General features: G+C 39.7%; 1 protein-coding gene across 2 annotated transcripts in view; it reads left to right on the plus strand.

The window, feature by feature from the left end:
* The window catches only part of TMX4 (thioredoxin related transmembrane protein 4), a 58,686-nt gene extending 48,824 nt beyond the window's left edge, over positions 1-9,862 (plus strand). For both annotated transcript variants that reach the window (XM_053574104.1, XM_053574103.1), the window contains 2 exons: positions 4,135-4,198; positions 5,094-9,862. In XM_053574104.1, the coding sequence (XP_053430079.1) occupies positions 4,135-4,198; positions 5,094-5,461 (432 nt within the window). In that variant the 3' untranslated portion in view covers positions 5,462-9,862. The remainder of the gene's footprint in view (positions 1-4,134; positions 4,199-5,093) is intronic.
* The last annotated feature ends 12,076 nt before the right edge of the window (positions 9,863-21,938 follow it).

Consider the following 21,938-nt stretch of genomic DNA (forward strand, 5'->3'; position numbering starts at 1 on the left):
CACAACCTTAAAAAACCCTAACCTCTGGGGGTGCCCGGTTGGGTGGTTCTCTTGAGGTCAGCAACTCTTTGCTAACCTGATCAGACACAGTATCCCACCTCCACCAAGTAGAGAGGAAAGACAAAAATGCTATAAATCAAACCAAAACAAGCAAACAGAAAACTTTACGGGATAAAATTGGGTGAAAAAACAAATAATAGGGGTAGAAACACTAGAAAAAATGAAGTTCTAGTTATTGAAAAGGCAGCAATGGGAAATTGTATTTATACTAGAAAACTGGGGAAAGAAAAGAAAAAATATGTACGGAAAAGGTTGAAACTAAAAAACAAAACAACAACAACATCAAAATAAAAAACAAACAAAAAAAAGCAGTGTATATATCTTGTTGAATATTATCTGGGCAACAGGTGGTCTTCTGGGGTATGAGATGTTAGTTACAATGCTGATAAGACTGGAGGCTTCTGCTGATTTCTCAAACCCCACAGGGTAGACACCCTAAGTCTCTCTTCAGCCCTCTTAAAAGGCACTTTAAGCTTCTAAACTTGCTAAGGAGAAGCTTTCCCAGGAAAGTGCTTATCACTGGAATCACTGGTGAAGTGGCTATTCACTTACCCAGCGTGCCAAAACCAGTCTCACTCTGCCCCTGAGGGTTAGGGCTGTAAGGAGGCTCAGACCCCGCCTTTAGGCTGCTCAGTCACTAGGTTACTAGGTCCCGCTCGATCCTTGCTCTGCAATCCCTAGGGCAGACCTTGTTGGGACAGTTCTCTCACAATGGCTCCCTGTGGCCCACAGCCAAACTATTAGCTCCGTCCGTCTGGCTCAGCGACTCAGTCTGGGGTCCCAGACAATGCCCAAAGTTCTCCGCACTCCCACTCAAGCTCTCCCCAAGGCAGTTCAACTGAGTGCCAAGTCCAAAAACACCAAAACAGTTCACAGGTAAGGCCTTTCTGGTTTGCAGTCTCGCTGCTACTGCACTTACAGCTGTCGATGGCGTTAGACGGATCAAACACACGTGATTACTTGCCAGTTTTCCACTGTTTTTGTCCTCTTGGGGTCCAGAAGTCTCTCGCTGACTCCCTGTATCCTCAAAAGGATGATTATAGGCAGATCCCACCAGCCAGAGATGCCTGGAGTCTTATGTCCCCAGACTCACATTGTCCAGATGCAAGGAAGCTGTTACTCGGCCGCCATCTTGCTCTCCACTCCCGACAGTTAATAAAAATTTATATGAAGAAGAGACTTTTAAGTAAGATTATCTTAAAGTCTTTTCTTACGTTTTATAATTAATTTTAGCTCTTTGGCAAAATACTTTCAAAAATTAGATTTCAAATGTTAACAGATGACTTTGAAGTAAGTTATAACTTGTTATGACAAAATCATGATTCCAAGAGCCAAGAAGACTTGATTTTATTTTTCCACGAACACAGTTAATTCAGATCATGGCTTTATTTTTGAGATTTGGCCGCTGGTGTTAACTTGTGTGCCTGTGTATGTTATTTATTAGGTCCTTAGGCATGTCCTATTCTGCTGCATTTATCTTACTGCTGATTAACATGTGCCCATTGATCTGGTCTAAAGGGATTTGACTTTGGGTATAAATAAATGTGATCACCTATGCTGATAACAATATATTGTCTTGTGCTAGATTTTTCCAGCAGTATATTTGGGAGCTATATGTATGTGAGGTTATTATAAAGGAAAGCAATATAAAGTCTTAGGTAAATGCTAGTTACAAGGGAGTATAAATGGAGTGTGAACCTATGGGAAGATAAATGAAAACTCTACGTACAGAGTTTTAGAATTTTATCTTTGAGGTTGAATTTAAGTCCAAGAAACTGAGGCAGGCCTGCCTGTGCCTTGTGTTCATCTGGAAACTTAGATTGAAACAATCAGTGCAGAAAGGTTTTTGAGAGTTTGGCCTACATAAAAAGAGTTATTTCCAGCCTTTTCACATGATTAAGTAATACAGACTTTTATTCACTTATATGAAGCTGGGAAGATAACTTTAACAAAATAATAATTTCAAACCATAATAAATTCAAAAATTTTCTCTTAAAAAGAACAAATACATATCTCTGATCAGAATGTCTTTTTCTACATTGAGCAAGTATATCAAAATAAATACACAATAGCTAGAATTTTAGCCTTCAGGAATCTTTAATTTCTTATGTACTCTTTAAACTTACCTTTTGTAAATTAGTTATACAATTTGAAAGAACTGTTTTCTTATCCAGTTTTAAATGTATCCGAGAATGACCTTTCTAGGGTTATGGAAGTGTTTCTCAATTGCCTTTACATCTCTGCCATGCAGAGAATGATAATTGTGTAGCACAGCACAGTGAAGGGATGATACTGCTATGCAAAGCTGCTCGAGGCTGGCTTTAAATGGCCTGGGGGGGATAGGTGCCCATTGTCCTGCCCAGACTCCCTGAGGAATGACACATCTGTTTAAAAGCCAGAATCTAAAACAGCGGTTCTCAACCTGTGGATCAGGACCCCTTTATAACAATGAAAATACATCCTGCATATCAGATATTTACATTACAATTCATAACAGTATCAAAATTACAGTTATGAAATAGCAACAAAAATAATTTTATGGTTGGGGGTCACCACAACGTGAGGAACTGTATTAAAGGGTCGTGGCATTAGGAAGGTTGAGAACCACTGATCTAAAAGATGTTTTTGGTAATAGCACCAAGTGAGTCAAAATTAAATGAGTAGTTCAGGTAGGACAAATCTGAGAAGAAATTGCTGATGCATTGAAACATCACGGTGTACTGCATAAATATACAGTGTTACATACATATACTGCTATGTGTCAATTATAAATAAAAAATAGAAGATGTTGAAAAGCCCAAGTGCCCATTGACCCACGAATGGGCTAGCAAATTGTGGTACATGTATACCATGGAATACTATGCAGCCTTGAAGAAAGATGGAGACTTTACCTCTTTCATGTTTACATGGATGGAGCTGGAACATATTCTTCTTAGCAAAGTATCTCAGGAATGGAAGAAAAAGTATCCAATGTACTCAGCCCTACTATGAAGCTAAATTATAGCTTTCACATGAAGGCTATAACCCAAGTGTAGCACAAAACTATGGGGAAAGGGCCAAGGAGGGTGAAGGGAGGGGGGAGGTTAGGGTGGAGGGAGGGTAATGGGTGGGGCCACACCTACGGTGCATCTTAGTATGGGTACAGGCGAAACTTACTAAATGCAGAATACAAATGTCTGCATACAATAACTAAGAAAATACCATGAGGCTATGTTGAACAGTTTGATGAGAATATTTCAGATTGTATATGAGACCAACACATTGTACCCCTTGGTTGCACTAATCTACACAGCTATGATTTAAGAATAAAAAAAATTAAAAGAAAAAATCATGTCCTATAAATAGCTAGTAAACACATGGCTATCACATTAAAAATATGAGGTTTTCAACCTCAGCCCTCTCAAAGAGAAATGTTTTTCTCTTTGTTGTTCACATTGATTTAATAGCTTAGAGCTGCCTGGTCCCCAACCCACAGAGCCCTCTTGCCTCTCCTTGACCCTCCTCCTGGTCTTCTTCACCTGTCTTCAGGGCTCTCTCTGGACCCACGAGCCCCATGTGATCCAGCTTGGCACAGCTTTAGCAGCCACAGAGCAGGTACTAACATGCTCTCCTGACTGCACCCAGAACTTTACGTATCTCCTCTTTCAAACAGAGCATGCTGAGCCCTCCCCACCCACAACTGGTTGTACCTTCCTGAAATGTTCTTCCACTTAATGAGGGTTATACATTGGTGAGGGCAGCGCATGTACAAAGTAGTTGTGTTTGTCCAGCATAGTGTTTTTAGAGATGGTTTTAGACTTGGCTGGTAATGTCTGTTTTTTATACCTGATTGATTCATCTATGTATAGTGGGCTCTGTAGACTTTTGACTTTGGGACCCCAGTTATAAATGAACATTTTTCTGTATTATGCCATATTTGAAAAGTAGGATATTCTTGATTATAGCCTTGTCTTTGCTGAAGACTTTTTGACCAACTGCTAATTATTTGAGAATATCTGGTTATGGAGGCAAGGCCTCATTTTGAGACCCTTTGGTATCTATCTACTCACTGGAAAATCACTTTTTTCCCTTCAGGTCTTGGTGGTAATATCAGAATGTTTCTATGTGCCACTTCCAAGGCATTTATTGGAACGTTCTGGTAAGTATGATAAGCTCATGTGATGTAGAGTATTTTAGAACTAGAAGGGAAAGAGGGGAACTCATTTATTCTCTGCTTTGTATCGGTGCTCAACTGAGTTCTTTAAAAGCAGTTTGCCCACATCCTCACACTGTTCCACGCTTTTGGGACCAAGTGGCCCTGGTTTCTTCAGTCCTTATTTCTGAATCTTTTTGAGACTGCATAGAGACTTTTATGAGACTAAATAATTATGAATTTTATGTGGGAGTTTATACTCATATTTCTTTTTAGTTCTTGAAGGTTTTGAGGCTTTGAGATTTCTACAGATAAATAGAAAATAAATTATGATCTCTAGAATTCTTACGAGTAACGGAAACCCAGTATAAAGCAGTTTAAGGGAAAAATGAAAATTTATTATCTCACATACCAGAAAAGTGCAGAGATGTTCTAGTTTCAAGCACAATCCATGTGATGTTAGGGTTCTGCTCTATGTGGCTCATTCAGTGGCTATCTGCAGTCCCAATTTACATTTTCTCTGTTTAACAGTCCCTGGAGAGAGGCTTTTCTTACTCTGGCCCCAAACTCCTGGGGAGTACTTTGATTAGCTCAGCTTGTCACATTTCTGAACCAATTGCCATGACCAGTGGAGGTCACTGAGCCTTCTACAAGGTACAAAATACAGAGCATGAAGGAACTTTTGCTGTCCCTGCCTACATGCGCTGCCAAAGTCCACACAGTGAGTAGAATTTCCAGAGGCATGGAGAAACCCTCGATAGACCTAGGATGCCGGCCAGAGTTTGTCATGCGTGATACCACAGCTTCAATGTGGAAAAATGGTCATTTCTCCCATTCTTTCACTTCACAGCTAAATTACCATTGTTTATTCAGAGGATGTTCCTGTCTCTTCCCTCCACAGAGCAGAATCAGTCAGATGAGGCTCAAAGGGCTGAACAGTTACAGGATGCAGAGGAGGAGAAAGATGATTCAAATGAAGAAGAAAACAAGGACAGCCTTGTAGATGACGAGGAAGAGAAAGAAGACCTTGGTGATGAGGATGACATGGAGGAGGAAGAGGAAGAGGACACCCCGGCTTCTGGAGTGGAGGAGGAGAAGTGTGATGCCAACGACCAGGGACCCCCAAGAGAGGGCAGTGAGGACCAGGGGGAAGTAGACCCAGAGGAGACTGAAGAAGATAGCAGTGTGCAGCCCTCTTCAGCCGACACCGAGCAGGGGGAGGACTCACTGAGGCAGCGCAAAAGTCAGCGTGCTGATAAGGGACCGTAGGCTTAGTGACACTGTTTCCAAGAATACAGCCCAAAAGAATATGTCAGCTTCCCTCTGGTCTGCAGTTTAAACCGAACCCTTACTTTTTTCTAAATAAGCAAGCTTCTCTCATAAAAAATTATCTCTAGTCATGTGGTCTCGTGGCAGTAAGCCTCACAGATACCAAGGAGAAGCTTTCAGGTATAACGACCATGATATGGAAAAACAAACGTGATGGCTACATTAGGATCTGTTTGGGGACTTGGGATGGAAATTAAGTTCATTTACTTGGGGCTAGAGAGTCTTGACCAGAGAGGTAACCTCCAGTGCTCAAAGCCCCTTCACAGGCCTCATAAAACAAAAGCAAAGCAGCCTTGGCTCTGAGTATCCTCACTGTGCAACAGGAGTCTTGCTTCCTTTTCTTTTGTTAAGCTTTTATTTTTGTCAAGTTGTGGGAAAAATTAAGCACCACCGTGCATAGACACTTTTAGAGCAGAAATTGAGAGGGCCCTGGATTTACTAGTATAAAAGAACTCTGAAGTCATCCCAACCCTCTAAATCTCCTTCATGATTTTTTTTCTTACCTTTAATTTTTTCATGGTTTTTGCCCTCTGCCTACAGGTTCCCTGCACTCTGTGTAGTTGTTCTTGGTGAGAGGACCTAGCAGCCAGGTTTACATCAACCACATTTTCTGACTTCAGGGTTTAGATAATCAGTAACTACAAACCCTGAAGTTGTGATTGCCAAGCATCTTGAATGAAGTGTTGTAACCATGAGATTCAAAAGGAAGTAGGGATTTTACAGGACAGATTTTTAATGTTTTTTTGTTTTTTTTTTTTTTTGGCCAAAATGCAGTAATTTTTTTCCAGAAAGTTTCTTTAGTAATATTCTTTTTGAAGCCAGAAGTCCTCTAAGTCTTACCAACACAAGGTAGTCTTGCAAAGACAACTTGAACACTGTGTTATTTTGTTTCCATCTCAAGGGCTCTTGAACCACTTTAATAATAACTGGAAACCATTTCTGGTTTTCCTTCAGTGATGTGCTTTTGGTGAAAGAATTAATGAAAGTCAATGTCTGGAAATGAAAGATTTGATTTTGTTTCCATTTTCCATAATTTTCTAAGACTTTATATCTCTGTAAATCTCTCAGTATTCAATCAACTATAAGTATCCAGGGAGCCCAGCCCAGTTTGTTTTAAGAAATCTATCCATCTACTTCTCTCTCACCTGATTTATGTCTCAGAATAAATTCATGAAATTAGATTCCAGGTATATTGAAAATGCCTAAAGTTGATTCTATGTCCCTTGGGTCCAGGAAAAATAAGGAGAAAAAGTATATGAAATTCTAAAAATTTCTGTCATCTTTAAAAAGGAACATGCAGTATATTTCTGTCTGGCTGTTTAGATAACCCTTTCCTTGTGTTAACCATGAACACGAGGCTAACTAGTATGGAGAGGTTCTGAAACTCCCTGACCTCCTGTGGTTGAATGAGGCTATTGCAAGCCTTGTACCAGGAGGTTATTCTTCTGAATCAATTCTTAGAAACAGTTATTTTTCACCTTTCCAACTCACTTAACAGTCTCCTTCCTCAGTACAGTGAAGATTGTTTAGAGTCACCAGTAACTGTACTTTTCATACAGCAGTGCAGCCTCAAGGTTGAGCACATCACAGAATTGATGGCCTGGGAGAACCTTGACATGTGCCCATTTCTGTCCCTTCTGCCATTGTCAGCCTCTGACATATCTTCACTCAAAGTGCCACGGTTCTGGTTATGACAGTTCCTTCTCCCTGATACCAGGAATATTTTCTGTATCAGATCTGATACCAGGAATATTTTCTGTATCAGATCTGATCTGGGCCTTCTCTCCTGTGACTGGATTTCTTTTTCTTATAATCAGGTGAAACGATGTAAGTTCAAGTTCAGAGGCATAGAATCAGAAAGGTTTTATAGTTTAGCTTTTCTGTATAATACTCTCTCCCAAATTGAATTTTTTTTAGTGGAGTATTTGATTAAAGAAGATGCAAAACTAGTCTATCTTGTATTTTATAAATGTCAAGCCAATTTGCAATTGGACCCCAAATATAATTAGCATCCCTAATCTGAAAATGTGTAAAGTCCCAGATGTTCCAAAATCTGATAACATTTAGAGTGCTGTGATGCCAAAAGTTGAAAATACCACACCTGACCTCATGGGACAAGTTGCAGTCAAAACTTTGTTTCATGTACATGATTATTGCTATCTTGTATAAAATGACCTTTAGGCTGTAAGTGTATAGGTGTAAGGTGTATATGAAACATAATTATTTCATACTTAGATTTGGATCCCATCCTCAACATATCTCATATATATACAGATATTCCACAATCCAAAAAAAATATGAAACATTTCTAGTCCCAAGCATTTGAGATAAGAGATGCTTGACCTATATCTATTTATACAATCACAGATGGTTATATTATTATACAAAGGAGTTTACATGTCTGTCTATGGGAATCATTTTCCCTGATGTTCCCTTTCATTCTGGCAAAAGATTTTTGGTTGTTTTTACCAAATGGCCTGGTAACTAAACATCTAATTTCTTTCCACTTGAAGCATCTAGATTTGTTTTCAACCCAATAAATATACAACTAAAGGAAAAAACATCAGCCTGAAATAATTTAAATTTAAAATTAGATCAACATTTCAATAAGACTTTGGAGATTTTTCCTACAGATAATATATTTAAACTAGAAGTTTAGGACTTAGAAACATGTTTATAATTTTGAAAAATTTTTTAAAAATCATATTTTTTTTGTATTGCAATACCAGATATTTAATGATAGCATGGTGTTTTATGTAAATTGAAATTAAGTGAATGAAGTGAAAGTAACTGGATTTTGGAATGGGGATGTGCAGCAGTTTATGTATGAGTAGCTAGAGCAGGTACCTTGCCATTGATTAGAGGAAAGTTTAAAATGTCTCATTACCTTTTTATTGAATTATTATTCATCTCTTGCTATATCTGCTATGCCAACTTGCTTAGAGATCTCACACTGAAGAGGTCTACTGGCAGTCCCACTTCTTTCTTTTCCTTTTAAAGTACAGTCATAGGGTGGGGTAGAAGACAGGGTCTGTTGAGTTCATGGGGTCTTGCACTGCGTGGATACATACTTACATTATCACGTTGCACATAGGAGCCCTGTCTGTTAGCCCCAGGCCTTTTTAACTTCATGAATTCAGGATAACTACAGTAGTAAAAAGTAAATATGCTTCAAATGAATTGGCTTTTGATAGTGGAGAAAGCCAAATTTTGACTTTTTATGGCCAAAACCTTTGTTGATAGCTATGATTTTGCAACATGGTTTGGATACATGTGTGTCCACAGAACTTGAACCTTGTAACACTTTCAGGATAGAAGATAAAGATGTATTTTAAGGGAAGTGCTTACCAGGTGACTTTTTTTTTTTTTTTACCAAGTCCCTTAGGATTGGAACTTTTATGTTGTTTTTACAGATTGGGAAACATTAAAGAATCCAAAGAAAAATAAAAAATAAGGGGAAAGTAGGGTAAGCTTTAGATTTCAGCATAACATCTTTGGTGTGAAGTGAGAAAACGGGGGGACTGGTGCTCTGCAGTGTCTATCAGCTGGTCATCTATGGCCTTCACCTCAATGGCAGAGTGTTCTGTGTATTTCTGCCAGTATTATAAAAGTGTGTGTCGCCTATCTTGTCAAATATACCAACACTTTGGAAAGTATTCATGTAAATATTTTGTGCCAACAGAAACGTTCCTTCTTGTGTAATACCTCTTTACCACAGTCCTACACTTTGATCTTCTTGAGAAGATTATAGCTTGACTTGCAAAGCCAAATGTAGTGTCCAGTCTGATGAATCCTGATGGGGCAGCTTTCTGAACAGCCTTCCTAAAGCAGGAAGTTCACTTAAAAAGGCTTTGATATCTTCTGCCCAAGCTATGACCTTCAGATGGCTTATTCTCAGTAAAGGTTAACGTAGACTGACACTCTGTCTGTGTGGCTGTTACAACTTGGATGTTTCCAAAGTAGTTTAATCATATTTGTTGTTAGCTTTGTGGAAATACAATTTTTATACTAAATACACTGCTTATTTGTACTGCCATGTGTTATAAGTTTGCTATTTATATTCTTTGTAATAGTCTTGGTGTTTAGCCCAGTGTATTTATTTTTCTCTTTTTGTATTCTTTGCTTCCTGGAGTAGCATCTGCAGCATCTGGAATGAGCAATCAAGATAATGTGTTTCAAGTAGTACATTGCCTGAACCACAATTACTTGATCACAGTATTGTACATAGTATTGTACATAATCCTTGATCCTAGATGTTTTTATTTTATTGTAAATTTCCATCTTCATCAACACTTAATGACCATGTTGAATAAGTAAAAACAAAGTGGTGTTTGCTTTTCATATGTGTATTTTCATAAAACCCATTTGCCTTGGTGGTGAAAAATATTACTTTGTTAAAATAACTTTCCTCTGTGTCCATCCTCCATATTTTCTGTCTTTTGTCCCTTCCCATCTTGGTGAAACCCAAACTATGTGCCCTTTAGCTGCCCAAAACCAAAGATGAGCCCAAGGAGCTGAAGCCCTTCTTTGTCCCAGACCATTGTGTTACCTGTAGAAACTCTCCATACTCACCTCTTGGGTCTCCCTCTGTCCTGAGGTCCAGGGGAGGCCAGGGCTGCAGCAGATCGCAAGGGATGCCCCTGATCCTCCATGATGCTTGGAACTGACCTGGTCTCTGGGGCTTTCAGACAACGTCATACACCTCACCCTCCCCATCACTTCTCAGTGGAGAGACAGGAAGGAAGCAAGGCAGCTCCTGGCAAAAACTTGTGGCAGGTGAAAGTGTGCAGACTTCTCTCTTCAAGGAGATGGTAGGAGGATGCAGAGTGAAGAAAACAGCTGCTCGACTTCCAGGTCCCCAAGTCCTGCCCCCACCTTCGAGAACCTAGCTCAGAGTAATTACTTGTCCAGAGAAATATATATGTTACTCTGTATCCACCCACATGACCAAGACTGTCCATTCTTGGTGGTAACAAAACCGGCAGCTTTGAAACCAACAACACTGAGTTACAAAATCCAGCTCCTGCTTCATCCCAATCTTTATTTTTTTATCACCCCAATCTTGTATTAGGCTAGTCTAGGCTCTGCTCCTAAAACCCCAAATCTCTGGGTCTTTAAGAACAAGAATGTTTCACAAAGTCTGTACCAGGCTTCCCAGGCAATGATGGCACTACTTCCTACAGGTTATTATGAAGTCCAGGTCAAGGAAAGCTTTGCTCTCTTGACATGTAGCTTCTAAGGTGGCTCCATCATTTCCATCCCAACCAGTAGGAAAGAGGAAGAATATGGAGGAGCCTTTCTGAGAGATTTTTCAAGCCAGGCTGCTTATGGGGCATCCAGGCATGAGTATGTTTACATTTCCTGTGGGGAGATTTAGGTCACAAGGTCATACCTTCTGAAAGGAATGCTAAGATGTTTAATCTTGCTGTTTTAGAGGAAAAGGATGGTTGAGTGTGGTGGCTTATGTCTGTAATCCTAGCATACTGGGAGGCTGAAGCGGGTAGATTGCCTGATCTTAGGAATTTAAGACCAGTGTGAGCAAGAGCAAGACCCCATATACACTAAAATTAGAAAAACTAGCTGGGTGTTGTGGTAGGCACTTGTAGTCCCAGCAACTTGGATCACTTCAGCCCAACAATTTGAGGTTGCCATGAGCTAGGCTGATGTTGCAGCGCACTACCCAGGGTGACAGAGTGAGACACTATTGCAAAAAAAAAAATTAAAAAAGGGGAAATCTGAGAATCAGTGATCCCTGCTACACTGACTTTGTCTTGCCTACCTTTGTAACCCTACATACAATGTCGAGGCCCAGTAGTAAGGACACACACAGGGCGGGAGAGGAAGCACTGTTGTGCTGGTTGTGTTCTTTGTGGACTTCACCAATATCAGTCTCCAAGATACCAGAGTTTTCAAACCGTGAGTGTTGTGATCTCTTGATATTTATATTTTATTTGTGAAGATGGGCATTTATGAGTGGGGTAAGAGTTACAAGTGGAAAAGTTAAATGCTTTGTGAGTTTATATAAAAGGAACCTGATCTAGCTAAAGGTTTAGATGTCGTGTATGTGACCAAGAAGGCAGGATCAGGGGTTAAAGAGGCAGAGGGTGTTGGGAATCCTCAGGACTCCTCCCACACCAGCAGCCTTTAATCTGCACATGAGGAAACACAGGACTAGGGTTTTATCTCAAAGGAGGAGGGGTCTTTGCTAAGCCACCAGAGTAAATTCTTGCCCTTGTTTCCTTTTGTATGAAGGAATAAGGGACAAAGGCATAGTTTTTTAAAATTAATCTTTGCACAAGCTGTTTCTTACATTTCATTATCTTTGACATCCATTCAGTAATTTAAAGATTTCATAAATCTTCCCAAATGGGTTTTTGATTAGTGGGCATCTTATTAATCATGTTAACCTAAATGCTACCCTTTGAAAAGCTTAATACTATCAAAATTTTTTGTGTTCTGTTATCACTGGCAGAACCTGTTTCTAAAATTATTTATTACTATGTATAATCAGTTACTTTTGTATATGTCATAAGATAATTCCAGAGAACATTTGTGCCCCCAAAGGATATCCTTTTAGGTTCACAGAAATACAGAGCTATCACTATATGCCCACGCCTTTCAAACTCTAGCTCTCTGGGCAGTAAATTCTGTGAGTCTCAATCTAATAAATAACATTAAAAACCAATAGGCTATGGGTTGAATATTCACTTTAAATTATTTTGACTAAAAACATTGTACAGAATATTCTAAGACTTTTCATGTCCTTGACTACCCCATAGATGGTAACCAGCTGTGGGTAAAGCCATATGATTATAACATGGCATCAACTTATTTGACTTTCAGAGCCTTTTATTCTACTGACTGGAAAGTAGAGTAACAGAGTAAATTGTCCAAAAAAAAATTTAAAAAATGGCAAAACATTTGACCTGGTGCTGGAATTGCCTTTAGTGGTGATGGTGGAAGTGGTTACCCAAGGGAGTTTGAAAGTGTGTGTCATTGTCCATGTCGGCATAGGTAGAATGGAAGGCCTTGACTGTAGCAAGGTGGAAAGTTAGAACCGAAACTACAAAAAATTCCCAGCTACAATTTTGGTGAAACAAAAAAAAATCTCACTAGCATGTGGAGATTTCAAGAAAGCTTATTTGTTATGACCTGGTCTACATGTTGAAAAATGAGAGATGGATGGTGGATGGGGTAGATGTGTAGCCTACTAAGTCATCAGGTGAGAGGAAGGGGGGTCTGGACTTTTTCCCCACATGGATTATTGGTGTGGACAGATAGCTGGAGATGCACCGCAAATAGGCGGATTGCTGTATATGAGGTGTAATTTTAAACCATGGGCTGTGTTGTAGAGATTTTCCCTGTCTGGTAGAGCTGGCCGGCAGGCCTTTCCCTCACGGAGGACAGCAGCTTGCAATTCCTGGCAAAACCCAATTGACAAAAATTTATTCCTGAGCCAAGTTTGGCGACCAGAAAGGGGTGCCAGTCAGAGCCACAAGGGGCTAAGCAGCCTGATGGAAAATTGAAGGGAAGGGATCCTGCCAGGAAACAGACATTTTGAATTGTCTGAAATGGCAGACACCTTGTCCCAGAACCACAGGAGTGATTAAATAGACCAGACCATTCCTGGCAGGCAATATTGGTGTGGGCTGACAGTTCAGGCTGTGCAGTGAACTGGCGGGTGGCTGGACTCAAAGTCCAGATTCAAAAGTGAGACTCTGAGCCACAAAAACTGAGGAAAAGGTCTCCATGCACCACAGCTGTGGGAGCCAGCCGCAGCTGGAGCCAGCAGCAGCCAGCCCCTCCCCCACAGCCGATTGCAGTTGCCAGTTTGCGGGAGAACGTGGGAGCAGAGTGGAAAGATTTGTGAAGCGTGGACTCCTGCACTGAGTTGGGAGGTCAGATAGGAGTGCTGTCTGGAACAGAGCAGCCGAGGTTGGACAACAATTAGGTGGTAAACTTTTACAGAAACTTCAAAATGGCGATTGGCCAGGTAGGGTGGTTACTGTGGTAACAGTGTAAACTGTGAATCAGGTATAAGCCTGGGAACCACTCACAGCGCCACCTGGTGTCCAGGAAGTATATTGTATTATAAATATATTTCTACGAAAGATGATCCCTACGTCATACATATAGATGTATATTTCTACATATATACAAGAATAATATTTTTGTGGTTGGTGCCTTTTTTTCTCTTTTTTTTCCTCATTAATTTCTTGGAGGAGCTATTGTTTATTTATTTTTTTCTATTTTTAAGCTTTTCTTTCTTCTTTTTTCACTTTTTTATGAACACCACTTTTTTCCCCCCTCTCTCTTCTCTTATTCCCTTCTTATGGTTTCTGAGAGTGCTTACATTAGATTTTTAGAGATTTGTTTGTTTTTTACCTTTTTAAAAATTATTTTACGATTATCATTATTTTTATTGTAGTTTTTTTTGTCTGTATGTCTATGTGTTTCTGATTGTTCGTGCATCTGTGGGCTTCTGTGTCTGGTAGCCTTTTATCTGTTTATTTGCTCATTTGGTCTCAATGTGTTTGGTGTTTTGCTAAATCTTCAGGTTGGCTATTTTGCCTAACTCCAATTTTCACATTCAACAAGAACAAGGGGGAAAGAAGGACAATGCTGATTGGAGCCAGCTCTCAATAGAAGCTTCAGTCCGGAGGGAGAGATAATGACCAGAAAGAACCCAACAAAGCCAAAGGAGGGGAGCTGAGCTGAGAGATGAGATAGATAATTGCTCATCTTCCCTGCTGAGGCAAGCTTCAACTCCAAAGAAACTTATTTTCAGGTACAGATCCCATTCCAAAGAGGTTATGTGGCCATCCCCTCCACTATAAGAGTTGCTTGCTTACTGTGGGATCTCTACTGGTGAGCGATAAACTGAGGCTATCCTTCCTCACTCCACCAAAGGGAATTGCTGGAAGTTGGGACTCCTTCTCAAGAGAGCCCCTGCAGTGAGTCTAGGAATTCCCTTGTCTGGCAGGAAATTTGAACAAATATTTTCCTTACCACCTTGATCCTTCAGTCTACCCACCACCACCACCCCACCACTCCCAGCCTGGCAGTCTAGAAATACAACTTCTCCAGAATCCAGAATGTCTGCATTTCTTGCCTAGGATCAGGCATTGCATAGACGATGGCAGTACAGCTGTGCTGTACCTGTGAATCCAGTAACTGCACAGAAAGACATAGAGGGAAAGGTGACTGACCTGGCCCCAAAAAAGAGTATCTCAGCAGCAGATGGAGGCTTGGGTTCCTGCACTTCAGGTGGAGGCTCAGAAACTGCTGAGGTGCACAAACACAAGAGGAGACACCTCCCACCCAACTTCAGCATTAGTAGAGTGATCCTTCTGGGGTCTAACTCTGGAGAGTCATCTCCCCAACTCTGTGGCCTGCCAGAGGGACCCAGGCCTCACCCTATAGGGATTCCAGAGCTCCAGAACAGTGGCAACAAAGGTGCAGTGGCTGAGGGAGAAATTCTTTTGCTGTCTGGATATCCTCAGGTTTGGACTGAGCTCAGGTGGAATTTTCTTCACCTGCCATTGAGCTCCTGAGGCAGGCAGAACTCAGCTTCCACTGCTGGATGGTGGTAGACTGTGGTAACCATGAGGAGGAGGCAACGACCTCACTTTGACTCTGGTAGGCATATAGCCCTGGCACATTTGCTTATTGGACAGAACAGGGTCACAGAGACTGGGTCAACAGAGACTGCTGGTGGGAATACTAGAGACTGGGGTGACCAAAGTCTAGTGGTGAAGGACGCCCAAGGTGGGGTAAGAGGAATCAACCCCCTGGCTCTAAACCTCCCACTGGATGGGCCTCTCTAAACCCTTGGTGCACCAGAGGTGCTCAAATCACACTTCAGCTGCCAATAGACCCCTAACATCTTGTTGCTGGAGTCTCTTGAACTCTCCATCTAGCGAGTGGGGACTGTCTGGGACAATTGGTCTAGGGAACTCTTGAACTGGACAAATTACCTGAGGACCCTCCAAGGTGGGACCCTTGTTGTACTATAGTGGGAAGGTTTGATTGTCCTCTTCCTGATATTACCAGTGGGGCAAGGGATGTCCTAGTTGCTTGTATTATAGCAAAGCTGAGACTGCAGCCTAGAGATGTTGATTCACTAGGATTGGACAGAGATCAGCTGAATACAAGGCAGAGCCACCTACCCCCACTACACCAAGGAGGCCTCTAGAGTCACAGACTGTCCTGCAAAATTGTACAGGAAAAGCTGTAGTCACCAGTCCCGGTTCCTAGGTGAAGGGCTGGTCAACCACAACCATAGAACTTTCCAGTCCAATTTCACCTTACCTACTCATCTAGCTAAACACTGAAAAACAATTATGGGGCAGAATCAGAGGAAAAACTCTGGCAACATGAATAAACAGAACAGGTCTACACCACCACCACCACCACCAAGGAATGACAAAACAGCCAATCCAGAGGATCCCATTTACAAACATAGCTGAGATGTCTGAAATCGAATTTAGAATTTGGATTGCAAACAAGATCAACAGAATGGAAGTAAAGATGGAGGTAGAAATTGTAGGATTAATTCAGAAGATGTCTCAAAAATTCAATGAATTCAAAGACAAAATCACCAAAGATTTAGACACATTGAGAAAAGAAGTTGCAGTCTTACATGATGTGAGAAATACAGTAGAATCCCTCAGTAACAGAATGGAACAAGCAGAAGAAAGGATTTCCGACATTGAAGACAAAGCTTTTGAATGATCCCAAACATGCAAAGAGGAAGAGAAATGGAGAGCAAAAACAGATCATTCTCTCAGAGAGCTCTGGGATAAGTTGAAGAAAATCAATATTTGCCTTATAGGGATTCCTGAAGGTGATGAAGTAGCTTCACAAGGCACAGAGATTATGAGTTCTCTTTCACAGAGATAGAAGTAGCTTCACAAGGCACAGAGATTATGCTGTGATAATTTCATGAAAGAGAACTTCCCAGACATGCCAAGAGATCCTGAAATCCAGATAGCAGATAGTTTCAGAACTCCAGCACGACTCAACCTGAATAAGACATCCCCCAGGCACATCATATTAACTTTACTAAAGTTAATATGAAGGAGAAAATCCTGAAAGCAGCTAGACGTAAAGAAACCATAACCTACAAGGGGAAGAATATTAGAATGACTGCTGATCTCTCTGCTGAAACCTTTCAAACCAGAAGAGGGTGGTCATCAACTTTTAATTTCCTAAAATAAAATAACTTTCAACCCAGGATCCTCTACCCAGCTAAACTGAGTTTCATTTATGATGGAGAAATTAAATACTTTAATGACTCCCATATGTTGAAGAAGTTTGCCACAACTAAACTAGTTCTCCTGGGTATCCTCAGACCTATTCTCCATAATGGCCAGCATGACTCTCCACCACAAAAGTAAACTCGCTCTGAAACTTTTGATCAAATTCTAAATTCCACACTGGTGAAAGGATTAAATATGTCCACTGGTCTTTCGAAAAACTCAATATCCCAAATTATACCAGGCCTATCAATATTCTCAATTAATGTGAATGGATTAAATTGTCTCTAAAGAGGAACAGGCTGGCTGACTGTATACAAAAACTCAGACCAGATACCTGCTGCATACAAGAATCTCATCTTACCTTAAAAGATAAACATAGACTCAGGGTGAAGCGATGGTCATCTATATTCCAGGCAAATGGAAAACAGAAAAAAAGCAGATGTTGCAATTTTATTTGCAGATACAATAGGCTTTAAACCAACAAAAGTAAGGAAAGATAAGGAGGGTCACTGCATATTTGTTAAGGGCAAGACTCAATATGATGAGATTTCAATTATTAATATTTATGCACCCAACCAAAATGCACCTCAATTTATAAGAGAAACTAATGGACATGAGCAACTTGATTTCCTCCAGGTCCATAGTATTCCGAGATTTTAACACTCCTTTAATGGTGTTGGATAGCCTCCAAAAAGAAGCTAAGCAAACAAATTTTAGATTTTAACTTAACCATCCAACAATTGGATTTAACAGATATTTACAGAACATTTTATCCTAACAAAATTGAATACACATTCTTCTCATCAGCTCATGGAACATACTCCAAAATTGTTCACATCTTAGGTCACAAATCTAACCTCAGCAATTTTAAAAGAATAGAAATTATTCCTGGGCGGCGCCTGTGGCTCAGCGAGTAGGGCGCCGGCCCCACATGCCGAGGGTGGCGGGTTCAAACCCAGCCCCGGTCAAACTGCAACAACAACAAAAAAAAAAAATAGCCGGGCGTTGTGGCGGGCGCCTGTAGTCCCAGCTACTAGGGAGGCTGAGGCAAGAGAATCGCGGAAGCCCAGGAGTTAGAGGTTGCTGTGAGCCGTGTGACGCCACGGCACTCTACCCGAGGGCGGTACAGTGAGACTCTGTCTCTACAAAAAAAAAAAAAAAAAAGAAATTATTCCTTACATCTCAGACCATCATGCAATAAAAGTGGAACTCAGTAACAACAAGAACCTGAGTACTCATACAAAAACATGGAAACTGAATAACCTCATGCTGAACAATAGCTGGGTTATAGAAGAGATTAAGAAGGAAATAAACAAATTTTTGGAACAAAATGACAATGAAGACACGAATTGTCAGAACCTCTGGGATACTGCAAAGGCAGTCTTAAGAGGGAAATTTATAGCACTGCAAGCCTTCCTCAAGAGAACAGAAAGAGAGGAAGTTAACAACTTAATGGGACATCTCAAGCAATTGGAAAAGAAAGACTATTCCAATCCAAAACCCAGCAGAAGAAAAGAAATAACCAAAATTAGAGCAGAATTAAATGAATTTGAAAACAAAAGAATTATATGACAGATCAATAAATCAAAAAGTTGGTTCTTTGAAAGGGTCAATAAAATAAACTTTTGGCTAACCTAACCAGGAAAAAAAGAGTAAAATCTCTAATTTCATCAATCAGAAATGATAAAGACAAAATAACAGACTCCTCAGAAATTCAAAAAATCCTTAATGAATACTACAAGAAACTTTATTCTCAGAAATACGAAAACCTGAAAGAAATTGACGAATACTTGGAAGCAAGTGACCTCTCAAGACTTAGCCAGGATGAGGTGGAAATGTTGAACGCCTGTATCAAGTTCTGAAATAGTATCAACTATACAAAATCTCCCTAAAAAGAAGAGCCCAGGTCCCGATGGCTTCACATCAGAATTCTACCCAACTTTTAAAGAGGAACTAGTACCTATATTACTCAAACTTTTCCAAAATATAGAAAAAGAAGGAATACTATTCAACACTTTCTATGAAGCAAACATCACCTTGATCCCCAAACCAAGAAAAGACCCAACAAGAAAAGAAAATTATAAATCAATATCACTAATGAATATTGATGCAACAATATTCAACAAGATCTTAGCATACAGAATCTAGCAACACATCAAACAAATTATACACCACGACCTAGTGTGTTTTATCCCAGGGTCTCAAGGCTGGTTCAATATACATAAATCTATAAATATAATTCAGCACATAAATTAAAAAACAAAGACCATATGATTCTCTCAATTGATGCAGAAAAAGCTTTTGATAATATCAAAACCTTCATGATCAGAACACTTAAGAAAATGGGTATAGAAGGGACATTTCTTAAACAAATAGAGACCATCTACAACAAATCTACAGCCAATATCGTATTGAATGGAGTTAAATCGAAACCATTTCCCCTCATATCAGGAACCAGGCAAGGTTGCCCTTTGTCTCCATTGCTCTTTAACATTGTAATGGAAGTTTTAGCCATCGCAATTAGGGAAGAAAAGGCAATCAAGGGTATCCATATAAGGTCAGAAGAGATCAAACTTTCACTCTTTACAGATGACATGATTGTATATTTGGAAAACACCAGGGATTCTACTACAAAACTCTTAGAAGTGATCAAGGAATACAGCAATGTCTCAGAATACAAAATCAACACCCATAACTCTGTAGCCTTTATATATACCAACAATAGCCAAGCTGAAAAAACAATCAAGGACGCTATTCCATTTACAGCAGCACCAAAGAAGATGAAATATTTGGGAGTTTATCTGACAAAGAACGTGAAATATCTCTATAAAGAGAACTGAAACTCTAAGAAAAGAAATAGCCGAAGATGTTAACAAATGGAAAAACATACCATGCTCATGGCTGGGAAAAATCAACATTGTCAAAATGTCTATACTACCCAAAGCAATATACAATTTTAATGCAATCCCTATTAAAGCTCCATTGTCATACTTTAAAGATCTTGAAAAAATAATGCATTGTTTTATATGGAATCAGGAAAAAAACCTCTAATAGCCAAGACATTACTCAGAAATAAAAACAAAGCAGGAAGAATTACGCTACCAGACTTCAGACTATACTATAAATCAATAGTGATCAAAACAGCATGGTACTGGCACAAAAACAGAGCGGTAGATATATGGAACAGAATAGAGAACCAAGAAATGAACCCAGCTACTTACCATTATTTGATATTTGACAAGCCACTTAAAAACATTCAATGGGGAAAAGATTCCCTATTTAATAAATGGTGCTGGGTGAACTGGCTGACGACCTGTAGAAGACTGAAACTAGACCCACACCTTTCACCTTTAACTAAGTTTACAAATGTAAACTTAAGACATGAAAGTATAAAAATACTAGAAGAAATCACAAGAAAAACTCTTGAAGGAATCGGCCTGAGTGAATATTTTTTGAGGAGGACCCCCCCAACAATTGAAGCTGCATCAAAAATACACTACTGGGACCTGGTGAAACTAAAAAGTTTATGCACAGCCAAGAACGCAGTAAATAGAGCAAGCAGACAGACAGTCCTCAGAATGGGAGGAGATATTTGCAGGATATGTCTCTGACAAAGATTTAATAACTAGAATCCACAGTGAACTCAAACGTGTTAGCATGAAAAGAACAAGTCATCCCCTCTCAGGCCGGGCAAGGGACTTGAAGAGAAACTTCTCTGAAGAAGACAGGCACACGGCCTACAGACACATGAAAAAATGCTCATCATCATTAACCATCAGAGAAATGCACATCAAAACTACTTTGAGATATCATCTAACTCCAGTAAGATTAGCCCACATCACAAAATCCTCAAACCAGAGATGTTGGCACGGATGTGGAGAAAAGGGAACACTTCTGCACTTCTGGTGGGAATGCAAACTAATACAGTCCTTTTGGAAAGATGTTTGGAGAATACTTATAGATCTAAAAATAGATCTGCCATTCGATCCTGTAATTCCTCTACTAGGTATATATCCAGATGACCAAAAATTGCACAAAGATGTTTGTACCAGAATGTTTATTGCAGCCCAATTCATAATTGCTAAGTCATGGAAAAAAACCAAGTGCCCATTGACTCATGAATGGATTAATAAATTGTGGTATTTGTACACCATGGAATATTATGCACCTATAAAGAAAGATAGAGACTATACCTCCTTCACGTTTATATGGATGGAGATGGAAAATATTCTTCTTAGCAAGGTATCCAAAGAATGGAAGAAAAAGTATCCAATGTACTCAGCCCTAATATGAAACTAATTTATAGCTTTCATACAAAGGCTACAATCCAATCTCAGTACAAGAACATGGGGAAGGGGGCAAGGGAGGGGAAGGGAGGGGGAGGTATAGTGGAGGGAGGGTGATTGGTGGGTCCACACCTAGGGTGCATCTTGGAAGGGTGCAGGTGAAGTTTACTAAGTGAAGAGTATAAGGGTTTGAACACAATAATTAAGAAAATGCCATGAAGGCTATGTTAACCAGTTTGGTGAAAATATTTCAGACTGTATATGGAACAAGCACATTGTACCTCATGATTGCATTATTGTACACAGCTATGATTTAATAAAAATAAAATAAAATAAATAAAATAAATAACTTAAAAAAAAAAAAGAAAAATGATAGCTTTCCCTGAGAAGTCATAATCGTAGACCTGACCTTATCAACTTGGAGTTTGAATTTGTGTTAGCTTCATAGTCTCAAAAGGACTTCAACCAAAAACTTCTTATATAAAAAGGCTAATAAGAGTGATGGGATGAGGGAGGAAGGGGAATATACTCGCAGAAGCAAGCACAGTACTGCTCTTGAAAATACCCTCAACCTGGCTTAAAGATTTCCAAAGATAACGCCCACTTAAGATGAGCTCACAATTCAAAATTACAAAATACACAAGGACACTATTTGTCAGACAAGTGTTAGACTTGATTAAATTGTTGAGATAAAATTATTGAAGAGAAACTTTAAAAAATTAAAAATATAAGAAATCCCACAAGAATAAGGCACTGTCTCAAGACAGTGTATTTTAGTTTCACCCATCCTGCATGTTTCAGTGGTTAACAATTCTTTTTATTGTTGTATAGTACAGAGAGTACCAAAAAAAGTATACACATTTTAAGAAA

Source organism: Nycticebus coucang, chromosome 21 (genome assembly GCF_027406575.1).
Source record: "Nycticebus coucang isolate mNycCou1 chromosome 21, mNycCou1.pri, whole genome shotgun sequence".
Classification (NCBI taxonomy): Eukaryota; Metazoa; Chordata; class Mammalia; order Primates; family Lorisidae; genus Nycticebus; species Nycticebus coucang.